The 25035-nt window shown below is 43.7% G+C and overlaps 1 protein-coding gene across 26 annotated transcripts in view; it reads right to left on the bottom strand.

The window, feature by feature from the left end:
* NFIA (nuclear factor I A) overlaps window positions 1-25035 on the bottom strand; it is a 363628-nt gene that overhangs the window by 94469 nt on the left and 244124 nt on the right. For 24 of the 26 annotated variants that reach the window (XM_074598846.1, XM_074598837.1, XM_074598836.1 and 21 more), the window contains exon 3: window positions 24957-25022. The exons of the other annotated variants lie outside the window; for them this stretch is intronic. In XM_074598846.1, the coding sequence (XP_074454947.1) occupies window positions 24957-25022 (66 nt within the window). The remainder of the gene's footprint in view (window positions 1-24956; window positions 25023-25035) is intronic. 26 annotated transcript variants of the gene reach the window in all.

Below are 25035 nucleotides of genomic sequence, written 5' to 3'. Positions count from 1 at the left end.
CAGGACTAATGCGAGCTGCATATCTGTTCTCCTGTCTTTCTTTTGGGGTCAGCATATCCCATTGGCATTTCTACCCGCAGAATGGGAAGTCAAAGAAATACACCTTGTGTGCAGGACTACAGAGGGTGACATGTCAGGGAAAGGTTTGGGAGCGGTCTGGAGGGAGGTGAGCCGTTCAGCTCCAGCCAAGTCCTCAGCAAATTCCGCTGCGGCACAGAAGAACTTCCCTGTTTCTGCGAGGATCCTACTGTGCCAGCTAAACGCAGTCGCTAAGCTAACAGACTTGAAACAAGTTTCTACATCAGGCATGTTTTTATACTTCAGCAATAATGATGAGTTTTCAAACTGTGTATATGTATATCTTTGGGCATCCTTGTGTATGTGTGTATACATATGTATTATGTACACAAACATATAAATATACACAAATCTGTCATGCTCCAGCTGTAGATAAATGTACTATAAAATATTGAAATTGATGCTGAAATTCAACACAAACAAATTCCTCAATCTGCAAACAAGGTTTTTATTTACATCAAGAGAATAAATTTTTCTCTACTTCAAATGAAAAAACGTTCTTAGAAGCTTTTATTTTTCCTTATTTTCAACTTAGAAATAGCTCTCAGATAATTGTAAATGCTTTTGCCTGATCTGCTTTATATTTTACCGTAATAAAGGTGATGACTACATCATTCTGCTTTTTAGAAACGGTCGCTGGCCATACACAACGTTTGTTCGTTGACAATTTCCCAAGTATTTTTAATATGAAGATCTACTTTTCATATGCTGCAGCAGACCTGCCTATTGAATTAAATGATCTGTGAATTAAAAATAATTCTCTTAGGTCTTCACTGAAACCACTCATGTGCCTAAAATTAAGCATATGCTTAAGTGCCTTGCTGGATCAGGGCCAGGACGCTTACTACTCCGCAGAGCCCTTCGTAGGGAAGCCAGTCTATGCTATATAACTTCCCACACTGTGCTCATCATGGCGGTATCCCAGCAACTTCCAGAAGTGCGTTCAGCAATGCTACCAACATCTGCCACGTGTTGGTTTTTCACCGTGCGCCATACCGGCTCTGCTCCGCCGTCCACGTCCACCTGCATTTCCCTGGCAGGTTCCTACCGCATTAAGAGTGAAGGCGAAATTTAAATATGGCAGTAACAAACGAAGCACAGCCACGGTCGGACATTTGGCTGATTTTTTAAGGGAAAGTCTGGAGCCTTTTGTAATCATCCAAAAAGCCATGATTCTCGCACGGCTAACTGCGCTACCTTAACCTAGGGAACACAGGTAAAACCAGAAATGAAAGTGCCGCGGAATGCTTTTAAATACATTCTAGGTCTCAGGGTCCCGCAGGGCATGAGAAAAGTTGAATAGCTTGGGCCTGCTAACGTCATGATTCTTATTTTGCTGGGCATACCTGAAATGTGCACTTACTTCTGTAAGAATATTTCTTATGCGTGCACATGTAATAGTAATCATTAAACAACAGCACGCAATGAGAGTGATTAGATTTTCATCCTTCAGTACTGAAAATAAACATTTCACAAATGAAAGGTGAATTTCACAATTCTCCAATTTGGTATTTACTTATAAACATTAGGAAATCAGGGGCTCGTCTTGCCAATCATTAATAATATCTTGATACCCACAGAAGCAATGCCCTTGGCTTAGAGTTGTATCTTGAACTCATTTCCATGCACGGTTGGTCTGGGAATTCACAGTTCGGTAGAACTCCATGAAAGTTTAAAGCTTTGCCTGGATGTTTCAGGTTGCAAAATCCAGGCCTAACACCGTAGCTTTTGCTGAGCCGCGGCAACAGTGCAACAAGAAAATGAGAGAAATAGGACAAAGAAGCTAGATATGTAAAAGGAAAATGTCTGGGAAATAGCAGGATTGACAAAATATGCAAAGTAAACATTTTGCACCTATTAACAGGGGTCAAAATGCAAAAATATATCAATTTGGCTGTTCCACTTAATTCCGAATGAGAAAAAAATAGGTAAAGTCAAGCAATTACATATGCAGATGTTGGCATTAACGAGCTCCTTTACTGAAAAGATGATTAAACATCTTGAAAGCTTGCAAGATTTACTTTTCATACGGCACTTTAGAGAAATATGTGCACTGTGATACTTTTGCTAAATATCCCAAAGATAGGACATTGAAATTGCTGTATACGATCAGGTTATCTCCGCAGCTTTGTGCGACACTCACATTTTGGTAGTAAAGCAGGTGTTCAAAATGAGGATGAGAGAATTTTTACTCACTTTACAAAAAACTAACGGAGCCCATTCACTGAAATTCTGGGTATAAATTAAGACACCTGGCTAGCCAAGGCAGGCCCTGACTCAGCAAAGCAGTTAGAGCATGTGCTTCATTTTAATCACATGCTTGACTAAAGCACATGCTTATTTGCCCTGCCAAATAAAGATGGGCTGACAAAGTTAAGCAGGTATTCTAATATATTGTTAAATCACTGCCTCTGACCCAAGTCTAGGTCCAGCTAGGAGTTAGCTCATCACACAAGACCTCGCTTCGGCTCACGAGGATGATTGCTTCCCCCCCAGGGGGGAAAAAAATCTTAGGCTAGTAAGACCAAATTGAACAAAGCAAATCAGGATACTAACTAATAAATAATACGCCATTACCCAATCACACGTTTGGCATAGCGTACAAACCCAGTGCAGCACTATCATAACAAGTACCACATGAAAAACATCTTTCCCTAACTTGATGACTGCTTTAACTGGGGAGAAAATTCATAGTGCGATTTACATATTCTTCTTTTAGATCTCAGTAAAGAAGCCAGAAGAAAAGGCTTGAATTGCTGGAGCCTAATTCTGATCTCATAGAAGTTTTAAACAAGTCTTTCTACACTGATCAAATAGAGTTTCACCTAATTTTCTCCTAATTTACACTGGCAGAGGAGAAATCAGGATTAGGACTTGTTGTCTAATGCTATTTGTTTTGAATTATTAAGCAAACATTCCTATTTCAATGAGTAAACGTGTACAAAGGCAACTAACCTTCGTCCTAAAATCTAGTTTACAGGGAGAGTATTGTCTGCTTTCCCAATTAATGCTGTAAAAAGGACTCTCAGACGTTGAGCTACCAATCAAGAGCTTGTGTTGTAGCTTGAGAAAATCATGACTGATGCAATTACTTTTATGTAGAAAGTCTGAATATGGTCTATAGGTTAAAGTTCATCTGGTTATTGTTCCTTAATTGAATATCAGAAGAAGTTTTCAAGGTGCTCAAGGTATTATTGTTATTTAATTAGCAGGCTTCCTTGTGTAATCCAACAGTATTATTTTTATTATAAAATAGTTAGATTGCACCATAAATATACAAAGTATTTTCTAAACAGAGATACAGCTGGTTTCCTGTAATCCAAGCTTAAATAAAAACGGGAAAGAGCTACTCCTTTGAAGATTAAAAAGTCCAAGTCCAGTTATTTCTCTTCCACTACAGTCCGAGTGACAATGTATTAAGCTTTGGAGAACAGCTTTTTGGGAGACTTTGATTCCTTTTCAGTGTTTTGAAATTACACAAGTCCCCCAAACTAGCATTGAAGCCATTTCTAAAGCCTTTTTTCGTGGTCAGCATCTCACTATACATAGCCATCTTAAAACCTTAAAATAGTAATAATCAATTAGGGTCTCAAGCCTATTATCTTAACCAAATGCCTGATTAAAAGAAAAGCCCTCTCTGCTCAAAGTGCAACTTGATTCCTTTTGGGTTTATCCTCTATCTAGATAATCCCATGTTTCACAAACAATGTGGAGCAATAATATTGATTAGAAAATTAATGTCTGTATCACACAGCACACGCAGGCCTTGAGAGAGGGGGTGTTATCAGAGGGAACCCGGATCACCCCGAGGACTCCCAAAAGATTAGCTTTTCCACGGCTGCACTGGCTGAGGAGGATGGGAGTGACAGAGTTAGTCCTAATCTGCATTGTCCAGCAAAAAAAAGGACAGAATATGCATGCTTCGGTCAAAACCTTCGTAACATTTACATTCTGATTAATTGGAAAATGAGTTTATTAAGCCTGGGCTGCCCCGGCAGCCCCACGACTGCGTTCCCTTCCAGAGACACCTCCTTCTGCACAGACCCAGGCTGCTGCGGGCAGTCTGGCACCGGGGTGGTGGTGTGGTGGGACCTCTCCTGGTGCACGGCTCTTCTGGGAAGCATCCATCTCCAGGGCAGGGTGGCCGGGGGGGAGCACCCCGGGCTGAGACCAGCCCCTGCTGGTAGTAGCGCTTGTACCAGCTTGTACGAGCGCTTGTACAAGCGCTTGTACCAGCTCACCCTGCCCAGGGCAAGAACAGTGGAGATCACCAAGAGATACTTGGTCACCACCCCATGCTGGAAACAGAAAGCTTAGACCCATAGGGCCAAACCAAGATCGAAGAGACCATCTATCCCAACCGCAATACTCTGTCCGAGTGAACGTCTCTCCCATTCAGATGGAAGACGGCACGAGGGAGCTGCACACAGGCCTGAATATTGCACATCACTGTAACGAAACATGCAGTTACCACCAGACCCCAAATAGTGACCTCCAGAGCTGGCACAACGGCCTCATTTTAATTGCTTTGTACAAAACGCCTTCCTCAAATTTGTAAGTGATAAACCTTTAATGGTAAATTATACCACATTTTTAATTCATGGACTTTTTATAGAAGAATTAAGCAAGATATTATATATTAAAGGTGATACAGAAACCTCTCTTGCTCCCTGACAAATGCTCCCATTTCTATTTCAGCTTGTTATTTCCAATTTAATTTTAATGCCACAGCTATAGCTCACCTTGGACAAATTACACATTTTCTTACGAAATAACTGCTGGGCCACATGTCACATGCGCCGTTATTCTCTCCGGCTTGCCTACCTGCCTTTGGCTGAGGTTTTAAGAAGCACTAGAACTTTCTTTGTGGCCCATAGCAGGATGGATTAGACCGTCCAGGGCATGTCGTGTTAGTACAATAGAGGAACACTTTTAAGACTTTAAAGTCATGTAATACAATTCTAGGCTGGATCTTTCTTGTTAAAAAAAGTAGAATGGGAGTGATTGAAAGAGAAAAGGGCCAATATTTGACAACAGAAATCAGCATAACCTCCTAACAGCGGCAGTCATGGATGACTGCCCTTTGACCCGGGGAGATTATGTGGGATTTCAATGACAACAGCTGGAAGTGAGCATGTGAGAATAGAGAACACAGATCTGAGGCCTCCTACAAAAGACTGCACAATCCCTGCCCAGATCTGAGTGTTGATTAGAAATTGTTTCCTGGTCCTGGCTTAATAGAGTGTGATAATGAAAGTTTTGTTAACCCTTCACAATATGCAAAACCATCAGTAAATGATTTGCCTTTTTGGTTTTTAGCTAAAAAATGTCTGTACGTAGCAGGCAGTAAAATTGTGAAGCACTGCTAGTTTTCATGGGTGCACTTCTGATATCAGTGCTCAGGCTCAGCTCAGTTTCCGTGCGTTTTGTATACGCTTGGTGGATGTCGGGAATCAACATCTGAAGGTGCTGGGAGATGGCTCGGAGAAAGGACTCTCACACCTTCACCAGGGAATCCACCCAACCTGCCACGATGGGCGTTCTCCAGAGGTGAATCAGAACAGAAATACACATGTAATGCCTCACTGTGCATCACCTTTCATACTCACGGCATATTAGAATCTATAATACTAATACTAATACTAATACTAATACTAATACTACTACTACTACTACTACTAATAATAATAATGCCTAATTATTATATCAATATGTGTCATATTGAGCTCCAGAGCCTGTGTTGCAAATTAATAAATGTGGACCAGAGCACAGGTGGTATCGGGCTGGTTGTGTCACCAACAGTTTGATCCTGCATGTGTCCACAGTAGCTTCAGCTCCCAGCTCATTTGGTATTTAAGTGCAGAGATAGCGGAATTAATGGCAACTTATTACCGTTAATGAACGGATCATAGATTGGAATCAATCATGTCAGGTTTTGTCCAAGTGGAGGGCACAAGGACAGTTCCTTTCTCTTGAAGACAAAGGTCTTCTGGAAACACTGAAAGCCCTTCAAGTTATGTTAAAGACCTCATGCAATGGAAACCATTCCAAGATCTATGATGTCTGGTGTGGTTTTTCATTTCTGATGACTCCTAACATTGTAGGGTACTTTTCGGTACTCATGTGGGTGAGAAATCAGTTAAATACAGTTTTTTGATATAGAGATAAAAATTAAGAACCTCCCTCTCTACTATATACCAAATTCGATAAATAAGCTAACTGCATTAATATCGATAGCTTGAATTAATATCTATAGCTTGAAAAACAACAGATGTCTTAAATTAGCATATTTCTGTTTCAGGTCCTCAATCCAAAAAGCAAATATTAAAGAAAAGAAGAAAAATCATTATAAATGGTCATACTCATTTGGCAGCTTATAAAAATAATGCGCTCCTCAAAAGCCTTTCGAAGTAAACGAGATGAAATCTACCCTGGGATAATCATTCTGGAATATTTATGGCGTCCAACAATAAAAAGAGTAATAAAAAGAAAAGCCTGCCTCCCTGAAAATAATAATATGAAGGAGTTATTTATCTTCATATTTTCATATCAACCCTGGTTACGAGAGCAATGACAGCTATGATCTCCAAGGTCTGCGGTGATGTTGCCGGTTCGGCTTCACAGTTAGAAGCATGACTCAACGTCCAAACGAGAGAAACCACCTGGTTTCCCAGAGCTTCCCGGGGATGCTGACGGCATGTGCTGCTGCAGGGTGCTCCCCGGGCTGCCAGCAACGGGCACCCACCCACCCTCTCACCCTTGCAGGAGAATGACAAATAGGGGCACTGGAGGGGGAGATAGATAGGAGAGGTGGGTACTGCCATCCCCGTTCCTTTACCCCTGCAAGGCCTTGGTGAAATGAAGGCTCCAGTGGCACAAGATACGCATCACATTAACCTAAGGGCCCCCCAGAGAGCTGAAAAACCTCCTGAAAACAATAATGTAAGCATAATTTCTTTTCAGCTGGCCATTTTTTGATGTCAGCATCATCTATCTGGTACAGCCTGAAGACATCAGTTTCTACGACTCGTTTGTCTGGAGCCGATCGCACACGCTCCATCAACTGGCCTTGCTCCTCTTACTCCTCATCAAGTATCACCTGCAATTTTGCCTCCTGAATTTTGTCCATGGACTTTGAAGACGCTGCTGGCAAAAGTAAGGGCTTGTAGGAGCCGGCGCTGGGGCTGCATGCCGTAAGCGTGACAACGTAGCCACGTTCTAGTCTTCGCACCGACGGAGAGTGCCTTGGTACATGTAGAGTTTACTTGGGTTTACTCTACTTCAAATTAGAATTTAGCTACAGTATTAATGCCATAAATATTATTGTTGGTGCTGTGTGAAGAACATCAGTGTAAGGATATTTAAAAACTGGTGTGGAATACTTAGGTATTCAGACTAATCACGGACTGAAATAAGCACATTTGTTTCAAATCCTGTTTATAGCACTGCAGCCCCTCCCTCCTTTAAATCTTCCTCTTAACCATAGTGATGTTTATTGAATACCTGTCATTTCTCCAGCAGCATGTGCCAACAGCGGCTCACCAGTGCCAGGCTGCATGAAAACCCTTCTGTCTCCTATTCTCCAAGGGGCTCCCTTAGATCAACTACTCACCATACCCAATACACTGAAACCCATAAATTTGCAGATACTGCAGTCAAAATTCTTAACAGGAAAGTGCACCCATTTTGCCCAGTGTAGCATACTGAAATATCACATGGTGAGAAGCATTTCTCACCATGTGTAAACTGTCAATTTGATTTGAAATTAAAATTTTTGATTAACATGAGCATTTCTGAGCCTCCCGCTGGCAGCAGCCCTATTGCTGAAAAGTGACATGATTTGTGACACACATGCTGTACAGAAGCCCCATGCCAGCAATTGTTAAACCCATTTTCATTCTGCTTTAATACGGTATGACAGTCAGGAAAATAATTTTAATATTTAGGAGAAAGAGGGTAAAGGCTTAAGGACTGAAGTCCTTTATGGGTGTAAAGCAGGATTAGAGCAGCACGAAAAAACGGCACGGAGGTCTCCCCGTCTCACAAGTCATGTCTCTTTTCAGCAATAGGGACCATCTGCAGGAGGCTAAGAAAGGTCCATGGTGAAGCACAAAGCCTTCTTTTAAATCCAGTTGATATTTCAAACACAGCATGAGGTACTTTCCACCTATGAATGCCGAGATGCTTGTGCACGGGGAAATGCTTGCAACTTCAATAATTAAACCCCCTCGTACAGGAGGCAGGATTTTCTGGATTCCACAGTGGTCTATTATTTTTCCATGTTGATTGTTTCCCCAGAGGTATCGGTGGTCACTAGAGATACTAACATTTCTACGGTGAATTACTTATGAAAGAGGAAAGTTTTGTGACTATTAAGACTTTTAAGCCCAGGAATCTACCTCTTCATCGGGGCGGTGGGAGGATTTTTGTTAGTTTAAACAGCTACCGAGCCGAACACAAGAAACGGGACACTTTTGTGGCGACAGATTTTAAAGCTGTAATATACACACGCAGAAGACAAAAGTTCAGTGGGGATTTTTATAAACGTAAGCCTGTGTCACTGTTGCAAGCTGCTGACTCAACTGTGTCACCTGCGTATTTCTCAGAGTGGATCATTTTTTTTCCAGTAACATCATGTTCTGAGGAAGTTTATCATGAAACAAGTATCACGAACAGTCATTCTGAGCGGCAGAACAGCTTTGATAAGTGTCGACACGTATCTGACTTTTCTTTGAGCTCCTAACACTATTCATCACATTAAACACTCAGCTCTGCTGGACTCTCTGTTGCTCGCAAACACAGAGCGATGTCTAATTGCCACAATACAGCGAGTTTTAAAAATGTAGTATTTTAAACATAATTTTAGATGGTGAAATGAAATACCAGGGTGATTCAGATGCCCTGGTAGTATTCAGTCCCGACCATAAAGCCGTGGGCTCATTTATGTTAATAACAGCACTCGAGAATTCAATCTGCATGAAAAACACCGTCCTCAATGAAGACATGATATATAGTTATTGTAAGTCTGCAGGTTCTTTTACATAAGTCTTAAGTTTAAATAAGCGTTGTATGTAAATATCTAGTTTTAATTAGTATATTGCCAAGAAATTATACAACTAGACTCAGTGATGCTGTAATTATTTCAGGGTCTATAAAACCCTCCCTCGGCTGGTGGTAGTAAGTGTACCCTCCAAGGTTACTCTGCAGACACGCTCGGAGCTGAACCGAGGGACTCTGAAGCCCTGTGGACACAGAATTAGGGGGCTATAAAAAGAGGTGTTGGGGTTGGTTTTGTTTTGTTTTGTTTTGTTTTAATTTACACATTAGTTTATAGGTATAGGAATAATCCACGTATTCAGAGCATGTGGCAGAATTCTCTAGAAAAGCCCAGCGTCCAGGAGGAGCCAGTGGGGCCAGGGTCAGGCGAGGGCAGACAACTTTCCTGCCCTGCTTTGCTGGGCGATATGGACACAAACCCCGGCGACTTCATCAGCTGTTTCCTTTCATCCTCCCTTCCTGGCACTCCTCTCTCTTCACACCAAGGCACTTCTAAAAGACTGTGGCTGGACACCATGATAATGGAAGCTGTAGAAATATCTGCTGAAGATTAGATAGTATAAATGCGAGGCAAAAATAAGGATGCTGGGCATGGAAGTCACAAGGATCAGCCAGCTCCGCCTTTCCCCACAGGCTTTCCTCTCCCTCCAGAGTTGCTTCTCACACCTTCTCTGCTGACACCACTGGTGAGCAAACTGTAATTCACAATAAATCCCATGCAAATCATGGTACTCTATTTACCGATTGTCCTTTCCATTGTATTGCTTGGAGTTTTCTCCCCAGAAGGCTGTTGCTCTATTCTTTGTACAGAACAGTACTCTAATTTTGACAACTTTCAGTCCCAAGTAGGCTGACTTCCACTAGGTTTACACTTTAGTTGTACTTGTGGCTGCAGAGGGAAGAGACTTTCTACTAGTCACGGCATGACAACACTCATACAGTCTGTCCTTGACTGTCCACGTTACTGCGCTCATGAAGCTCATCTGGGGCCAACCTGAGAGATCCCTGCATAGAAGTGAGGGGAAATTCATGAGCTTTTCTCCAGCAGCGCCTGGGCTGTCTCACCTTGGACAGCAGGGTACCAAGGTAAGTCTCTGGAATAAAGCTTTGATATACTGAGGGCAGAGAAGACAGAAAGGGATGGGTCTGGAAGCACAGGAATGTTCGTCCAGGGACATGTCAAGCTTGCACAAGACCTAGAGCACAAAACTTGATGCTTATGGATGCAGATTAGGCCATTGTAGGCAAACACCATGTGCCCAACAAGTCTGGGCTTACAACTCCTGCCCAGACAGCAGACTGACACCCAGTGCAGCGTCACCGTCTCCATAGAGGCACTGCATACTGAGGGCTGGGAACTGAAGGGGTTGTCCTTATTGCCTGCTAGCAGAGAACAAAGTGACTCCACCAAGCATAGAATCCCTGGGTGGACACCAAGTTCTGCACCAATTTCACCTGAGTTACATAGGACATCTCCAGAAAAGAACAAAAGGGTGGAATGACTGACTAGCAAAGGCACTGATGAGTCTCCACAAGGAACATGTCACCCCTCATCTGCCTCTGACTCCACTGGGAGTGTGAAGATGCACGGACAAAGTACTGCACACCCCTAGAAGCAACACAACCCCTGACTGGGTGATCCAGGCTCTCCTGTCTCATAGCCCAGGCTCTGCCAGGTCTCTGCCTCCTCCAAGTATTGAGGAGGAAGCCCCACAGACTTATCAACTGTCTTCCCAAGGGCTGATGCACTTGGGGTTAGGCAGGCAGCTACGCTTACAGACGGTGGTGGAGAACCCGCAGTGTATTAGTGGATAATTCCCCCAGCCAAGTCCCAAACTAGCAGCATAAGTCCAGTGGGAAGAGACTGCTGGATGTGGAGACCCGCAGCAGAGCTCTGCATGATGACTGAGACTCTCTTTCTGTTTTATTCTAAGTTTGTGTTTTGTAGGGCAGGATGCCCTGTCTACATTCCTTTACAGACTAAGAATGGACATTTATTAACAAGTACTTGGGCGGACAGCCCAAAACCCTAGACTCCTGGCCTGGGACTGTACAACAGAGAGGGCCAGTGACCCCCGTTTGTGTTTACTGTACTTCTACAGACACATGTTGGTGTGATAGGGGCATTCACTTTCTCAGGTTCAGGCCAAGGTCAGGCTGGAACACAGACCAAATTTATTTTCTCTGTGTAATCTGCTCAGACTGTAGCCCAAAGAGGGCTTCTGAGTTCACTAATTGTGAGTGTATTGTGAGGGATTCAAGATTAACAAGGTAAACAGAAGGGGCAGAGAGGGACCTTCTTAGTCCTTATCTAATTTCTTGTGCTCATCCCATGGGTGCCAGACATGGTGGTTCCAGGGGAGGTGCCTCAAGGACCTGAGATGACAACGGTGGGATGTCTCGCCCCAGGAGGCTGCCTCCAGCAACTCAGACACAGTCCTGGTATAGAGGTGAGGACCTAAGATGAATCTGTTGCTAGATGCTGGGCTGTTCAGCTGAGCCTCTGCAGCCCTCTTCCCATGGTAGAAGGCTTGCCTCTCTAGACCTTCTTACTCCTCCCCAGCAGTCAGTCTTGTGCGGCACAGGGTGATACACAGGGATGCAGAAAATGTGGCAGTGGGGTAGAGTCCCTATGTCAAATGCCCTATCTGCACGTGTTTGGGACAATCTGAAGACACCACAGGGGCTAGGACTTCAAGTCTGGACTATGCTTAGCAGCCTAGGTCACCTGCCCCGTGACAGCCATCAGGACTGTTCTAACAAACAAATAATAATAATGCATGCAAATAATGAGACTTTGTACCATGTCCAACTTTACATGAAAGGCAGACCTTTGCTGATGAGCAGCAGTTGAGCAGGCAGAAAGAATGATAATGGAAAAGGAATTCCACTCACAGGGACCTTTACATTAAATGAAAGCAACTCAGGTAAAAAGGAAACCTGTCTATTATGGTTTGTAATGCATAAACATCTATTTCTTCCCTACTCCTTCTTTGTTTGCATTACTGAAATACAGAAATAAAGGAAAAAAATGATGATGGATGGATTTTGGAAGACTCAGAGTTCAACTCAGGATGGATGTGATCCCAACATTTCAGATTCTTATCTCATCGTAATTGGAATAGCTGAACCTCTCTTGTCTGCAAAATTAGGCAAGAGATCCTGTGAGAATGGGCTCTTTTTCATAGCAGTTTAGTCCCCAGGCGCATAAAAGAATGAAAACAAGAAACGGAACAGAACATTTTTACTTTTGAATACTGGCTTCATTTGGGCAGTTTAGAACAAAATTTCACTGGAGGAGTTGAGGAGGAAGTTCTTGCTGCCAGTATGCCCATCCCTAGACACATTCTTCCATAGAGCACATAAACGCTTCTCTAAAATGATAATTTATCTAAGAAACTCCCATTTTGTAGAAGTCAAGAGAAAACAGAAAGGGAAGAAAGTACACGTGGGGACTGTCCACCCTTCTACCCCGACGAAATAATTTAACCAAGTCACGGTGCTCTGCTAGAGCCACCTTTCTCTTGCAGCAAACTCATTCTTTGTCTGCTCTGCCTTTTCAGGATGAGCAGGAGAAGGATGAGTGACTTCTCCTAGCAGCAGAACCTCAGATCCAGAGCAATTACAGCATTAACCTGCAACATTTCAGTTTTACACCTCCCTGAGGTTCAACAGAGAGAGAGATGAATTCCCAGAAGACCCAGTATCTCCGCTGATTATAGAGGGAGACTGAGGATTTTAGGTTCATAGCTGGTGCCTCATTTTAATGCCTAATGTTAGATGGGATGAAATCCAAGCCTAAAATGTCCATATACCATGTTAGCATACACCTGAAAGAAAATTTGCCTTCCTCCCCATATCTTGCCACAAGCAATCTCTCTTTAGATGCCATGCTTCTCTATCCTTATATTTATATTTGGGTACTTTTTTTTTTTTTTACTTTTTTTTTTTTTAAAATTCAGAAGATCGTAAAGTACAGGCATGTGCTGAGTTATCCTTGTGTTCCTGTCCTTCCTCTGGTTCATTTGCAGGAGGGAATAATGGTCTGTCACCAAGGTAAATTCATTACCCGGCAGATAATGCCACAGTGTTTCTGCTGCCCATTTCACAGTAAGACATTCTTTTTCAATGATGTTGCATCTCTGTTCTCGTGGGAACAGTTTACGGCTGACATAGCAATAGTAGTAATAACAACTTACATTTATATTGTACACGGGATGATCTTTACTTCTCTCGCCTTCTAACAGTGGACGGCTCCCTGTCCTATCGCAAATGCATCCTTCATGGCCGTGACAGACAGAAACCTGGATTCACTAATACTGGGCTGCCGCATTCCTCAGCCTTTTGCTCAGGTTGTCATATCCTCTCCAGACCCTTTTAATATTGCTTTAAATTGAGCTGTGGGCAGCTACCAGCTTCAAATTGAGCTGTGGGCCACTACCATCCCGCTGCTCTAAGCTTTCCCTCACAAAAATCCATGGGGTTCCCCTCCTGCCTCAAAACCGCAGCTACGTCAGTCCATCAAGCCGCGGTCCATCCTCTCCTGCTTCTCACCTCTTCCCTTCTTCCCGCAGCTCAAGCTATGGCACGCTCTGCTGTACGATAAAATTGGCTCCCCTCTGTACGGTGTGGGAGACACGGCTAGCTCTCTGCATTCTGCTATTGGAAATTTCCTGAAAGCGAATTCCCTGATTTTTAAGGACTTTGAGGTATAACATGTGGGAAAATTGCAGGTGGTCTGTACTGCAAAGCTGGTCAGGTGGGGACAACCCTCAAACACCAGCAGGTTTTCAGATGGGGATGCAGCTGTCAAAGAGCCTTCTGTTACAGATACGACTGTAAGAGTAAGGAACAGAAGTAGAAAAATAAACAGGGACAGAGGTCTAGATCCTCCGTGAGCGAGTGTTACAAGCTACGTAAGAAACAAGAAGAAATGCCAGCAAAGTCTTTGGCCCACCGCAGTCTGAAAGATGCTGTTGGCATCCTTGCGCCTGGCTAAAGGCTAGTAGGAAGCCGCTGGCCCGTACCCCGGCACTGCACCACCAAAGCACCGCTCGTCCCTCTGTCACCAGCAGACTGGGGCAGGGGGGTGACTGCCGGAGGGTGACATGGCAGTGAGCCCGTGGGAGGGCACACCGCAGCCAGGCGCTGGGGTGCCGGCCATGCGTTCTGCAAAGGCCGGAGAGAGAGAGAGAGCAAAAACATTCGTGTCCCCGGCAGCAGCCCTATCTTTTCCCTGTGCCTCCTTTTGCCAGTGACAGGAGCGAGGTGCCGGCTCCTCATCCCAGAGTGCGGCTTGCAGCACATCCCCTTGCTTCAAGTACGAGTGAGGGAGGGTGAGAGGTAACGATTAGAGACACTCTAAAATGATTACATTAATTGAATCTTATGAAAATGGAAAACAATGGCAGTGTGTAATAATAAAAACCCACTATAACCACGTACGTCTCTTGTTTACTAGGAAGTGCTTCACTGGCTACAGATTTACTCTGGGGCACAGCAGGAAACTTTTCTCCTTTAAATTTCATCAGCCCTTTTTTTGCCTTTTTTTTTTTTTTTCTTTTTTTCTTTCAGAGAAAAATACCAGCTATCGGATCTGTGTTTCCCATGCACTCCTAAGACTCCTCAGCGCAGTGCCTGGAGGTGATAGTGTGAACTCACTCAAGAATGTGAAGGCATTTTATAAATCATTTGGTTTCAGCAGGAGGGGGAGAAAGGGAGAAGGCAGAGGGATGATATAGTTTACAGCACATACTCGGCAGTAACTCCCAACTGTCAAACTTCAGCATTTTCTTCAGTTGCAACAGTGGTTAACAAAAAAATGTTAAGACAGCAGACATGAAATGCACGTAGTAAGCAGCACATTTAATCAACTGGCACCTTTCTACCACCCCACCGCCAAAATCTATCCGGACACTATCACAACCCAGAAAAAAAGTTGTATAACTGAAGATACGGCACTGACGGAAGAAAAAAGGAGCAGAAACGAATAACATGAACTGCTGTAAACAACTTGCGGCGCCCTTTGTGTGCAAGATAACAATAGCAGATTTAAAGGAGTATGTTTACAAGTGCGGCTTGCTCGCCTCACCTTCCTCCTGCCCCCTTTTGCCATGCTCGCTACGTCGCTCCTGGGAAAATATTTGTGAACCCTTGCAAATAAAAGTCTCCTTCTCACTTTCCAAGAAACGGATCTGGTATTTTTCCATTTCAGTCACACTACGGCCAGGCTTCGGAGGGGATTTTATTCTCGCAGCCCTGTGAGAGTCACCCTGAACTTTCTTACCATTTCCTATCTAGCAACTTTTGCAATTAGAAAGTAGTATCTGCAATTAAAAAAAGTATCCGATTAGCTCTAGAAGTGATGAGGCTTCTTCCGGGAGGCTGGTCTCACCAAAGTGTCCTCCCTTGACAACAGCAACAGTCCAGCATACAGCTTTCAGGAGCTGTACATTGCTCCTCATGTGCACCTCTTTGCTCGTGTACACAACTTCGGATTTACAAAATTAAGGCTCCTTGGAAAGCACCTGATTAACCCATGAATCTGCAGTATACGCAGATATAGATATTTTTTCTGAGTGTGCAAACCAAATATGAGTATGAAGGTTGGAATCCATTTGAATGAAAATCACCTTGTACCTGTAAAACCAGGTATGATTCATCCAGGCACTACACCACACACAGAAACCAGAGGAAGGTGTGAAATAACGACATGCATTTTCATAGTATAGATGTATATTTGGAAAGGCCTAGAGTCAACAGAATACCTCCTGCCTTGGTCAGGAAGTCAGAACAAAAGAACACAGAAGCACGAGTGAGAAAGCACGATCCCTTATCGCAGCTCTTGGCAGTGGCCCCGTGCTACACTGACATTCACAGCCGAATGAACCACGCTCTAGCTGAAGCAGCAGAGGTTTAGGTGCTGACAGTCCAAGATACGGTGAAGCATAAGTGTGTAAGTAGGAGGAAAAATACGGTTTGTTATGAAGGTCCAGGCTGGCTGGGACTTGAATCCTGTGGGACCTCTGATGCTCTGGGTGGACTTGTTGAGCAGCAGAAAGATGTTCGCCCTCAGCTGCTGGAGACGGGCAGCCTGTCACCAGCCACACCACCACCACCACCACCACCACCTCCACCTCGAGAAGGAGAAGGGGATGCTGTGGCCAACGCTGCCTTCAGCCCCTCCTGCCCCCTGCAGCTTGCACAGCCAGAGAGCCAGCGCTTCACCGGCTCCTCTGCAGAGCACATCTCCTGCCACACATTTTTAGCTTCCAGTGGTTCGACCACAAAGGGCAAAGTTTTGGCCGGGGAGTGCTTCCGATCGCCTGAGAGCGGCGGCGAGCCAGGCTGGATTTCGCTGTTGCGATCTCTGAGTGCGCAGGGCTCCTGCTCACTTCAACAGTTTGACTGGCACTGCTGCAAAGAGACACTACCTAAATAGATGTGAAGTAATGAATACTTCGGATAAGCGACTGATTTCAGAGTGTGCTTTTATCCACGGGCCCTGTATTTATAGTTCAAGCCTTTTCAATTAATACGCACACCCTAAAAGAATTAAACTACTAATTATCACATTTTACCGTGGTTCACAGAACTTTCATCAGATCTAGTAAAAGAAATCACGAGTTCAGCAGAAGAAGCTTTACTGCGCCAAATTATGTCAAGGGTATATCATGTTGATAATAAAAGATCACTTGGTTGGAAGCCTAACCTAGAAGGTTGGGGAGGCGTAAAAAGTTCACATTTTGGATCATGCTGCTCTGGTGTGGGCGTTTTGTGTTTTTTTTCCTTGGTTATTGTGGAAGGCAATTTTCCTGCAAGTAAAATTTTCCCTTTGTCTTACATTACAGGCATTAGGAAATTCTTACATCGAAAGACAAATAGATAGGTTTGGGGTTTTGTTTTGCAAGTTAGGCCTTGGCATCACATTCTCTTCCCACTAATAAACTCCCCTCTCTACTGGACAGAAAATTAAAACGATGCCCATACCACAAATAAAGTCCTTTCCCTAAGTGCCCAGCTTCTTGGTGGGCAAGCGTGGTACTCAAAAGCATCCTTCAGCCTGTGGTCCTCTCAGGCGGTAGCAATTACTCTGACGCAACACAACTCTCAGCTGTTAATTAAACAGCAAGTCTCTCAAGAAAACACAAGAAAAAAACTCTGGTTGTAGTGAAAATTGGGAGATTGCTCACAGCTCCAGCCGCCCTTCCCAGGACCCTGGGAGGACTGGCTGAATTTAGCACCAAGGAACCTCTCCACGTGCAAAGGTGGGACACGGTTAGAACGGGCTGGCACGGGGGCACAGCCCTGCGGTAGCCACTTGCCCCCCGCCCAGTGATGTGGCAGAGAAGGGGGTGGCAACCTGGCACTGCTGTGGGGCAAAGAAAAGCCTTGGGCCTGCAGAGCAACGGAGGGAACTCACCTCACTGAGGCACGGGAGCTTCTTAGGAGGGGGCTCCTGGCCAGCCCATTTCTAAGCTGCCCTCTAGATGGCCCTTGCTCTTATCTTGTGAATAAATATACGCGGAAAGGAATGGAACAGAGCAACAGAATAAAAATATATTTTGAAATGACTTAGAATAATTGCAGCTGTATTTATGCACCTTATCCACTGGAAAGGTTCATTGCCTTTTTCGTGTACACACACACGGAGAAATAAAAATATATACTCTAGCCACATTTTTATTTCTCCTTTCCTTTGCAGCATTCAGCCACTCCAAGTGTAATGAACGTTTCATGTCTTTCAAGCACTGCTTTGTCATGCTATAAGCATTCATTTCATGCTTTGAATATTTCCTGTCATACTCGCCTCGGATGAATTTTTTGTGGGAATGCTTTGCTCGTGAAGGTTAATGGTTAGCAGCAGTGAAAACTGAAGTCCTCTGTCAATCCCCAAGTCTCAAACGCTGCAGGTCACTGATGAGAAAGGCTCTCCACCCGGCCCCAGCAGAGGCTGCAGAACTGACCCTGATTGACGACCGCGTATCTCCCGCGATTGACAGTCAACACCCTTCGCTGTTGCCATCGCAGGGTCCCCTCAAGAGAGTGCCAGCTACTGATAAGCAGGCTACATCCTCAGCCTAGCAGAGGACCCGCTAAATTCTGGAAATGGTGTAACTGTGCCTCACAATCTGGACCACAAAATCACTCGACTCTGAGCGCAAATCTCCATGAAAACATGGCAATATAGGGAAAAAATGGTGTTTTCTTTCCTAATTATTCAGACGCTTCTTCGTGACAGTCTTGAAACTGGCTGGGAAATACAGCTGGATGTTGCAAAGTTTCAGTTCTAGACTATTATGATTAAAATACTACATTTCTAGTTCTCGTTGGAATTTATCCGTAACGAAATAAGATGAAAAAAATGCAAGACTAAATCACACACCAGTTAAATTTATAACCAGACGTATCTGCTTTTGCTTCCCTGGGAAATGCTGGCTCTCAGGACCGCCTACATGCACTGTCTCCCGGGGGGTGATGAAACACAGGTTGGACCTCGTCAGACCTTCGTCAGCGGATGGGTCCTGTTAGAGTCAACAGCCGACCCTGCCCAGCCCCCAGGAAGGCAGAAGAGACCAGCCCCACCAGGGCTCCCCTGCTCAGCCAGAACCTTTCAAGCCTGGACAAAGTTCCCCATTGCTGTTCCCGGCAGACAACGTGATCCTTAAGGGTGCAAATCCGTTTAGAATTTGGTCCTGGCAAGTTACAAAGGTGCAAACAAGCTGACATCACCAGGAGCTTTAACTTCAGCGCCAGCTATGAGATTCCTTATTGAAAATGCTAAGGGCTTTTTTTTTTTTCCAAGCTTTTTCTGAAGCAAAGTTAATTTTAGATTAGTCCCTCAGGCTGTGATAACTCCTCAGTGTTGCTCTGTAAACAAGAGAGGAGAGTCTTCTTGCATTTATAAGACTCTGATGCAAATGATCCCATGAACAAGAACACTAATAAAAGCTGCCATCACTGTACTACCCTGTTTGCAACTGTAACTGATAGAAAACTTTCTCTGCGAGGCTTGGTTATCTGCTGCAAATGAGGTGTTTCAGGAATGTTAGTCATCTGAGACCGTGTACTTTCTAACAGTACCAGTTTCAGCGTTGTGTGCTCAGGGAACTGCTCATGCCCGTGTGCTCCTCAGGTGGGAATTAAGGGACCTACCCAAGGACAGCTGACCCCTCCAGACACCTCAAGTCCTGCTGCGCTTGCAGCACCTCTTCAACGAGTAAGTGTAAAGCTGGTTGGCACCAAGGCCCGTCAGAGCTGAGAGAGGCTGCGAGGCAGCTGGACTCCACCTGAAGCAGCGGCGATGGGAGGTTAAGGCATGGCCTGAGGAGAAGGGATGGCCTCGGAAGGCAGTAGGTTTCTACCAGTTAAAAATTTGGCTGTTGAAGGAATTGGAGGTCTCTCAGCTACAAGGCAGTTGAGTTGTGGGGACAACCACAAAGAACAGTTCCATTTTCTGTCCATCTCAGCTTGAGAGGAGAGTTTGAACGGTGAACTCTGTGTCCGAGACGAGTGCCCAACCCTGGGGCCAGGCAGGCACCGCTTCCGCTGGCTGCAGCTACCCCGCTGCATGAAACAAGAAGGCCAGGTTTTGGGACGCAAAAGAAAGCATACAAAAAGGGGCTGGACTCTGCAGCCGGTTAGTTAAAGGGAGAGAGGTCTTTCTAAAGCTGCCTTTGCATTTTACCGGGTTGCACGTAATCCCCCCCTTCCTTGCAGCCAAAGCTGTATTACGCCTGCCATGACCAGCCTTGCCGAGAGAAAAAGAAAAGGAAACTTCTCTTTGCACGTGTTCCCGCTACTGCCTTCTCTTTCCCCCACAGCCTGGGGACCAGAATTTCTTCCTTTATGTTTTTAGGCATGGAAAAGTAAGCATATACTTAAACATTTTTTTAAGGTTTAATACCCAAGTCCAGCCCTACTTAAGCAAAGAATTCACAGATGATATTTACAAGTCCAGTGTAATTACCGCAGGGTTGAAAAACGAGTTCTGTGAGTTACGGTACATCATTGTTTTTCTTTTTTCTTTTTTTTTTTTTTTTTAATGTTACAAAGAACAATGTGCCTTTCATTTCCTGCAGTGCTGTTAAGGTACTTGCAGCTCAAAGCAGCAAGAATACATTAAAAGTAAAAAGCATTTGGTTTGGGCATTAAACATTTTTATTTTTTAGATAAATGCCTCTCCCTCTACAGAAATTGTTTGAGCAATGAATTTGGCACACACTTGTAATCAGCTGTAATAATGAATGCTGTCTTGCTCACTTGAAACGGGAGAATTTACCAACTTCTTTAAAAAGAATTTGCTAATCTACAGTGGTGTGCTACCAGCTTGGAGTTATCGAACCACAATACCACATGCTCGAGAGACATCAGTTGCCTGTAGAAAATGACACAGCGTTCTTCTGCTTTACACAGCACACTTCGTGCGGACCTTTACGCTGCAGTTATTAATTCGCCAGTATTGCCACATCAAACACAAACATTGCCGGGTGGATGTCTGACATCCATTTACTGACAGCAGTAACACAGCGCTGCACCACAATTATTAACTAGTTTGTGCTACACCCTCCTTCCCTTTCCCCGGAGTTAAAACTCCTGCCGGAGCAGAGCAGGATTTGACTTTTAATACCCAATGAATCTCTGAAAGCTAGAATCACAAATAGCCCCACTTGGCAGACAAAAAAAATGAAAAGTTTTCCTACAGAAGTTTAAAATAATCCTACTTTCAAAAAGAAAATCTATCAGATAGCCTTTTCCACAACTGAAAGAGAGAATAAAAGCCCTAGAGAGAGTCCACGGCAGTGCTGAGCTGGGAATTCAGTTGTTCCTGATCCCCAGGCATGCAGTTACTTCACTACATCAGACTAGCCAGTTTGTCACCCTCAGTTCACTGAAAACTAGTTTGTTTATAAAATACAACACCAAACCGGTGCATTTAACAAGCTTTTAAAATCAATAACCTTTTTTTTTTTTGATTGGGTGAATTGCAAAATCACTTTGCAGTGCCAACTGAAATGAAGCTTTTACATACCATTAGGCAACTACAAAAGTGGGGAATTTTCCACACGGGTGTTCCACCCAGCTGGTCAGAAAAAAAAATCTCATTTAAGCAAAATATCAGGACATCGGAACATGCCCCTGCCTTTCGAATGAAGCTGCCGGCCTCTTTCATCATCCCTCGTGCAAATTTCCTCTCCTACATAACAAACAGACAAATTCTGGGTTTTCTTCCTCTCCCTGAGAAGCTCTTTGCCATGCTAACGGACCTGACGGACAGCAGCGCCGCGCACGCCATTCGGTTACACGTTAGCTTTACCCTGGCTTCCAGGACAAGACATCTGGACCTTGGACCATGCATGCACCAACAAGCCCTGTCTCGCCTGCATGTTTGCTCTTCATGACCCTCATGCTGGATATCTCTTTTTCTTGCTAAAAAAAAAAAATAAATCTGTAAATTTTTGCAGTTGTGATCGGGTAAGAGACTGCCTGAAAACTATTCTGGCTTAATGAAGGCTGAAGAAAAGGCCGGAGTTGGTGTCAAAGCCACCAATGAGAGCAGAAGATGTCACCGTTTTCTCTCTCTGTGATGATTCTGCTCCAGAAAATACAACTCTGAAGCCCATTAGAAAATAGGAGTGGCTCTAAAAAAGAAAAGCTTTTTTTCCCATGAACTTCACTTTAATGGAGGTTAGACATACAGGCTTTCCAAAATAACACATACAATTTAGAATGATAAATTAAAATCTGTAGTAGGAGGCCTTCTTTTTCAGGGCTGTATAGTTGACCCTTTTGAACCTACATTACTCAAGGTATGCAAAATATACGTGTATAATAAATAGCTCTAGAATTTATGGAGTGGAACAGAAAGGATATTAACAGGCAAGTAGAGAGGCTGTATAACCCTCACAAGGCCTTTAAAGATTTATTTTTTTAAAATGAAGGAATGCATGCATATAAAAGGTAGTACTTAATCGATACACTTCTTTGTGCCTTCCAGAAACACATGCAAAACGATTCCAAATCTGCCCTCAATCTGGTCACTCTGCTGTTAGCGTCACTGGGAATAAGATTATTCGCAATACTATTTTTCTTTGATTTAAAAAAAAAAAAAATTTCCTCTCTGTGTGGGCTCATTCCCACTCTCAGTAAAATCAATTACGAGCCTCCCATTGACTCCGGAGGGATTTGGATCAGGCCCTGTGGAAGTGGGTCTACAGCAAGTGTAGAACAACGCAGTTAATATGATTTATTGTGTCCGTTTCTGTGCGTGCAGTTTTTCATTTTCTAAAGCCTGCAGTTTTGCTTTCATCCTCACGTTCAGTAGATAAGAGCTGCAGATCGGTGTTGATCTACGCACGGGGTACGCTGCGAGCGGGGGGCTGCGTGCGCTGAGAATGAGCTCAGCTTCTGCCCGGGGGGAGCAACCCCTCCAGGGCCAACAGACTGCCTCAGATGCGGTTGTGAAGAAAATCTCCCACACAGGCACCGCAAAAGGTGCGTTAATCAGTTTGGAGGCTTCTGCTGTGGTGGGGAAAAATACCCTTTAGTAAAAGTGAGAAAAAGAAAAAGCCTTCTCGTGTTTGTTAAAAAAAAAAGTACCTTTTGCAGGTCACCAGTAAAGTTCCAAGAATTCACTAAAAGCTTGTTTTAGAAGGAAGACTCAGGCTCCAAATCAGAGATATTTCATTTCACTGGGCTCTTAGAGATTTTACATTATTAAACACTGACGTTGCTGCTTTTCAGGGTGGTTGTTGAGTAACGGGCTTCCTTAAGACTAAGAAACTGCAGGGTAAGAAGAACTGTGGTTTAATAGCTGTGAAAGAATATTATCTAAACATGAAATAATAACATGCTTGGTGCCTAATACATTCTAAATTAAAATATGATTTAATAAACATAGGCAACATATTCCCTACAAAAAAAATAGCAGAATTGGCAGAACAAAAATCACAGTTTAGTCAGTTCTTCTCTTAACCTCGCAATCCTTTGGCTACAAATTAGAATTTCTGTGAACAGGATTGATAAGGGAAATTAGACACTGTCTTTCAGAAACAACAGAAATGCTTTAAGATGGTATGTTTAGAGATGAGCAGCACAAAATCTATCAAAATATGAAACCTTTCATATTGCAGTGGGAGGAAAATACAGGAACCCCAAAAGCCAAAATCTTACGAGCCCAATGAGCCCTACGTTCTATGTCCTGTGATACAGGCTTGTATTTTTAAGTTTTTTATGTACCTAAACGTCTTCTCCTTCCCTTAATTCTATCTGCCGTTGAAACCCCGATCCAAAGGCAGTCTGGATGTGAATGCAGCCCTTCAACCTCACTCCCACTTGCAGTTTATTCGGTTGCTAATAACGTCCCCAAAACACACACTGAACACACGGACAGCTGTAGGGATGCACTGCAAAGATTTGAGGCAAAACCAGGTAGCTACTCTGTGAAAGGGCAATCACGGTTATATTATTATAAATACAATATTTCTACATGAGATGGATTTAAATGCACCAAAAACGGTGGCAGGTTGTAACGACACAAACCCTTCGCACAAATTCTTTTCCGTGTATGCACAGTAGACCCCAGTACAGCGGATCCCCCATCTACATTTAGGTCTTTTAAAAAAAAATCTGGTTACGGATAAAAAAAGTCAAGAAAAACTATTATTGATAATCACTTTCACTTTGGGAGGCATTATTTCTGAGTCCTAAATATAAGTAGTAAAACAAAACTCAGTTGCCGATGGGCCAACAAAAATTGTTGAGGTCTACCTTACTTAAACATAAAAAGGAAGAGAAGCTGTTCCCTTACACACATACTTATCCTTTCACATACCAGTCCCTACAGAAATTCCCTATTATTGAATCTTTTTTTTTTTTTCCAGGCTGCTTTACAATGCAAGCCATTGATTCAGTAGAAGCTCTTGCTTCTACTTTAAAACTGTCCCAGTTCAAAGAATATTAGCGTTCCCCAAATTCACGGTCCTGCTGCTACTTCCAAATAAGCTCAAGCCGCTGCCACCTGCCGCGATGGTATTGCGAAGAGATACATACAGAGAAGAAGGAGCAACAAGCTCTAGTTGGGCCTCCCTGCCCTGCTTACCGGTAGTATCTACAACCTTTAAAGCACGCCAATAAAAAATTACAGACAAGGCTGGTAGCACCTGTATCAGCCCCGCAGCGGGTACCCGCCTGAGCAGCTGGTGTGTTTATAGGTGTGTGGCCCTGCCCTGAAACTGCGACGTTTGGGAGCATTGCTGCCCACTTTTCTGTAGCAGATTTTTGCAGTAGAGAACGGGTCTGCAGAAAACATCTTTCAAAGCAACCATTTTGTTTCGGGGGACTGTCTGAGATCCTGCACTCTAAAATGATGGCTGGCCACATACCGAAAGTTAGGTACTTCAGTGTGTCATGTGAGAGCATCAATAAACAAAATGAAGTTAAAAGCACATAGATAAAAATGAAAGCGATGAAGCACACGCACCCCTAGGGGGTCATGACTCACGGCCCAGGGATTGACAGCCTTTGCTACGGAGGAATAAGGATATGGGTTGCATACAGCAGGCTCTTTAATGGCATCTCCCTAATTAAAATTATTTTTAAAGGGAAAAAAAAATATCTCTCTCCAGGACTGGAGAAACAAGTGCTACCTTAGATTAGGGCAACAGTAGCATTTTAACCATGAGGAGAGTACACAACCTATTTGTAGCTATCCCATGTCAATTATTCTGAATAATCTTTTTATGTTAGACATAGGAAAAAAAATCTTTATAAATATGGGCTGTTTTAATATCCCAAAGCAGGAGCAGCAGGTAAGAACTTACCATTTTCTGGCTGGTCCTTAATATCAGCTTCACTTGGCTGGCTGGGACTTTCAGATTGACTTGAATCTGAAAAACATAA

The sequence above is a fragment of the Larus michahellis genome, chromosome 8 (assembly GCF_964199755.1).
Source record: "Larus michahellis chromosome 8, bLarMic1.1, whole genome shotgun sequence".
Lineage (NCBI taxonomy): Eukaryota > Metazoa > Chordata > Aves > Charadriiformes > Laridae > Larus > Larus michahellis.
Note: the sequence above shows the minus strand (reverse complement) of the source record. Positions and strands in the feature narration are given on the sequence as shown.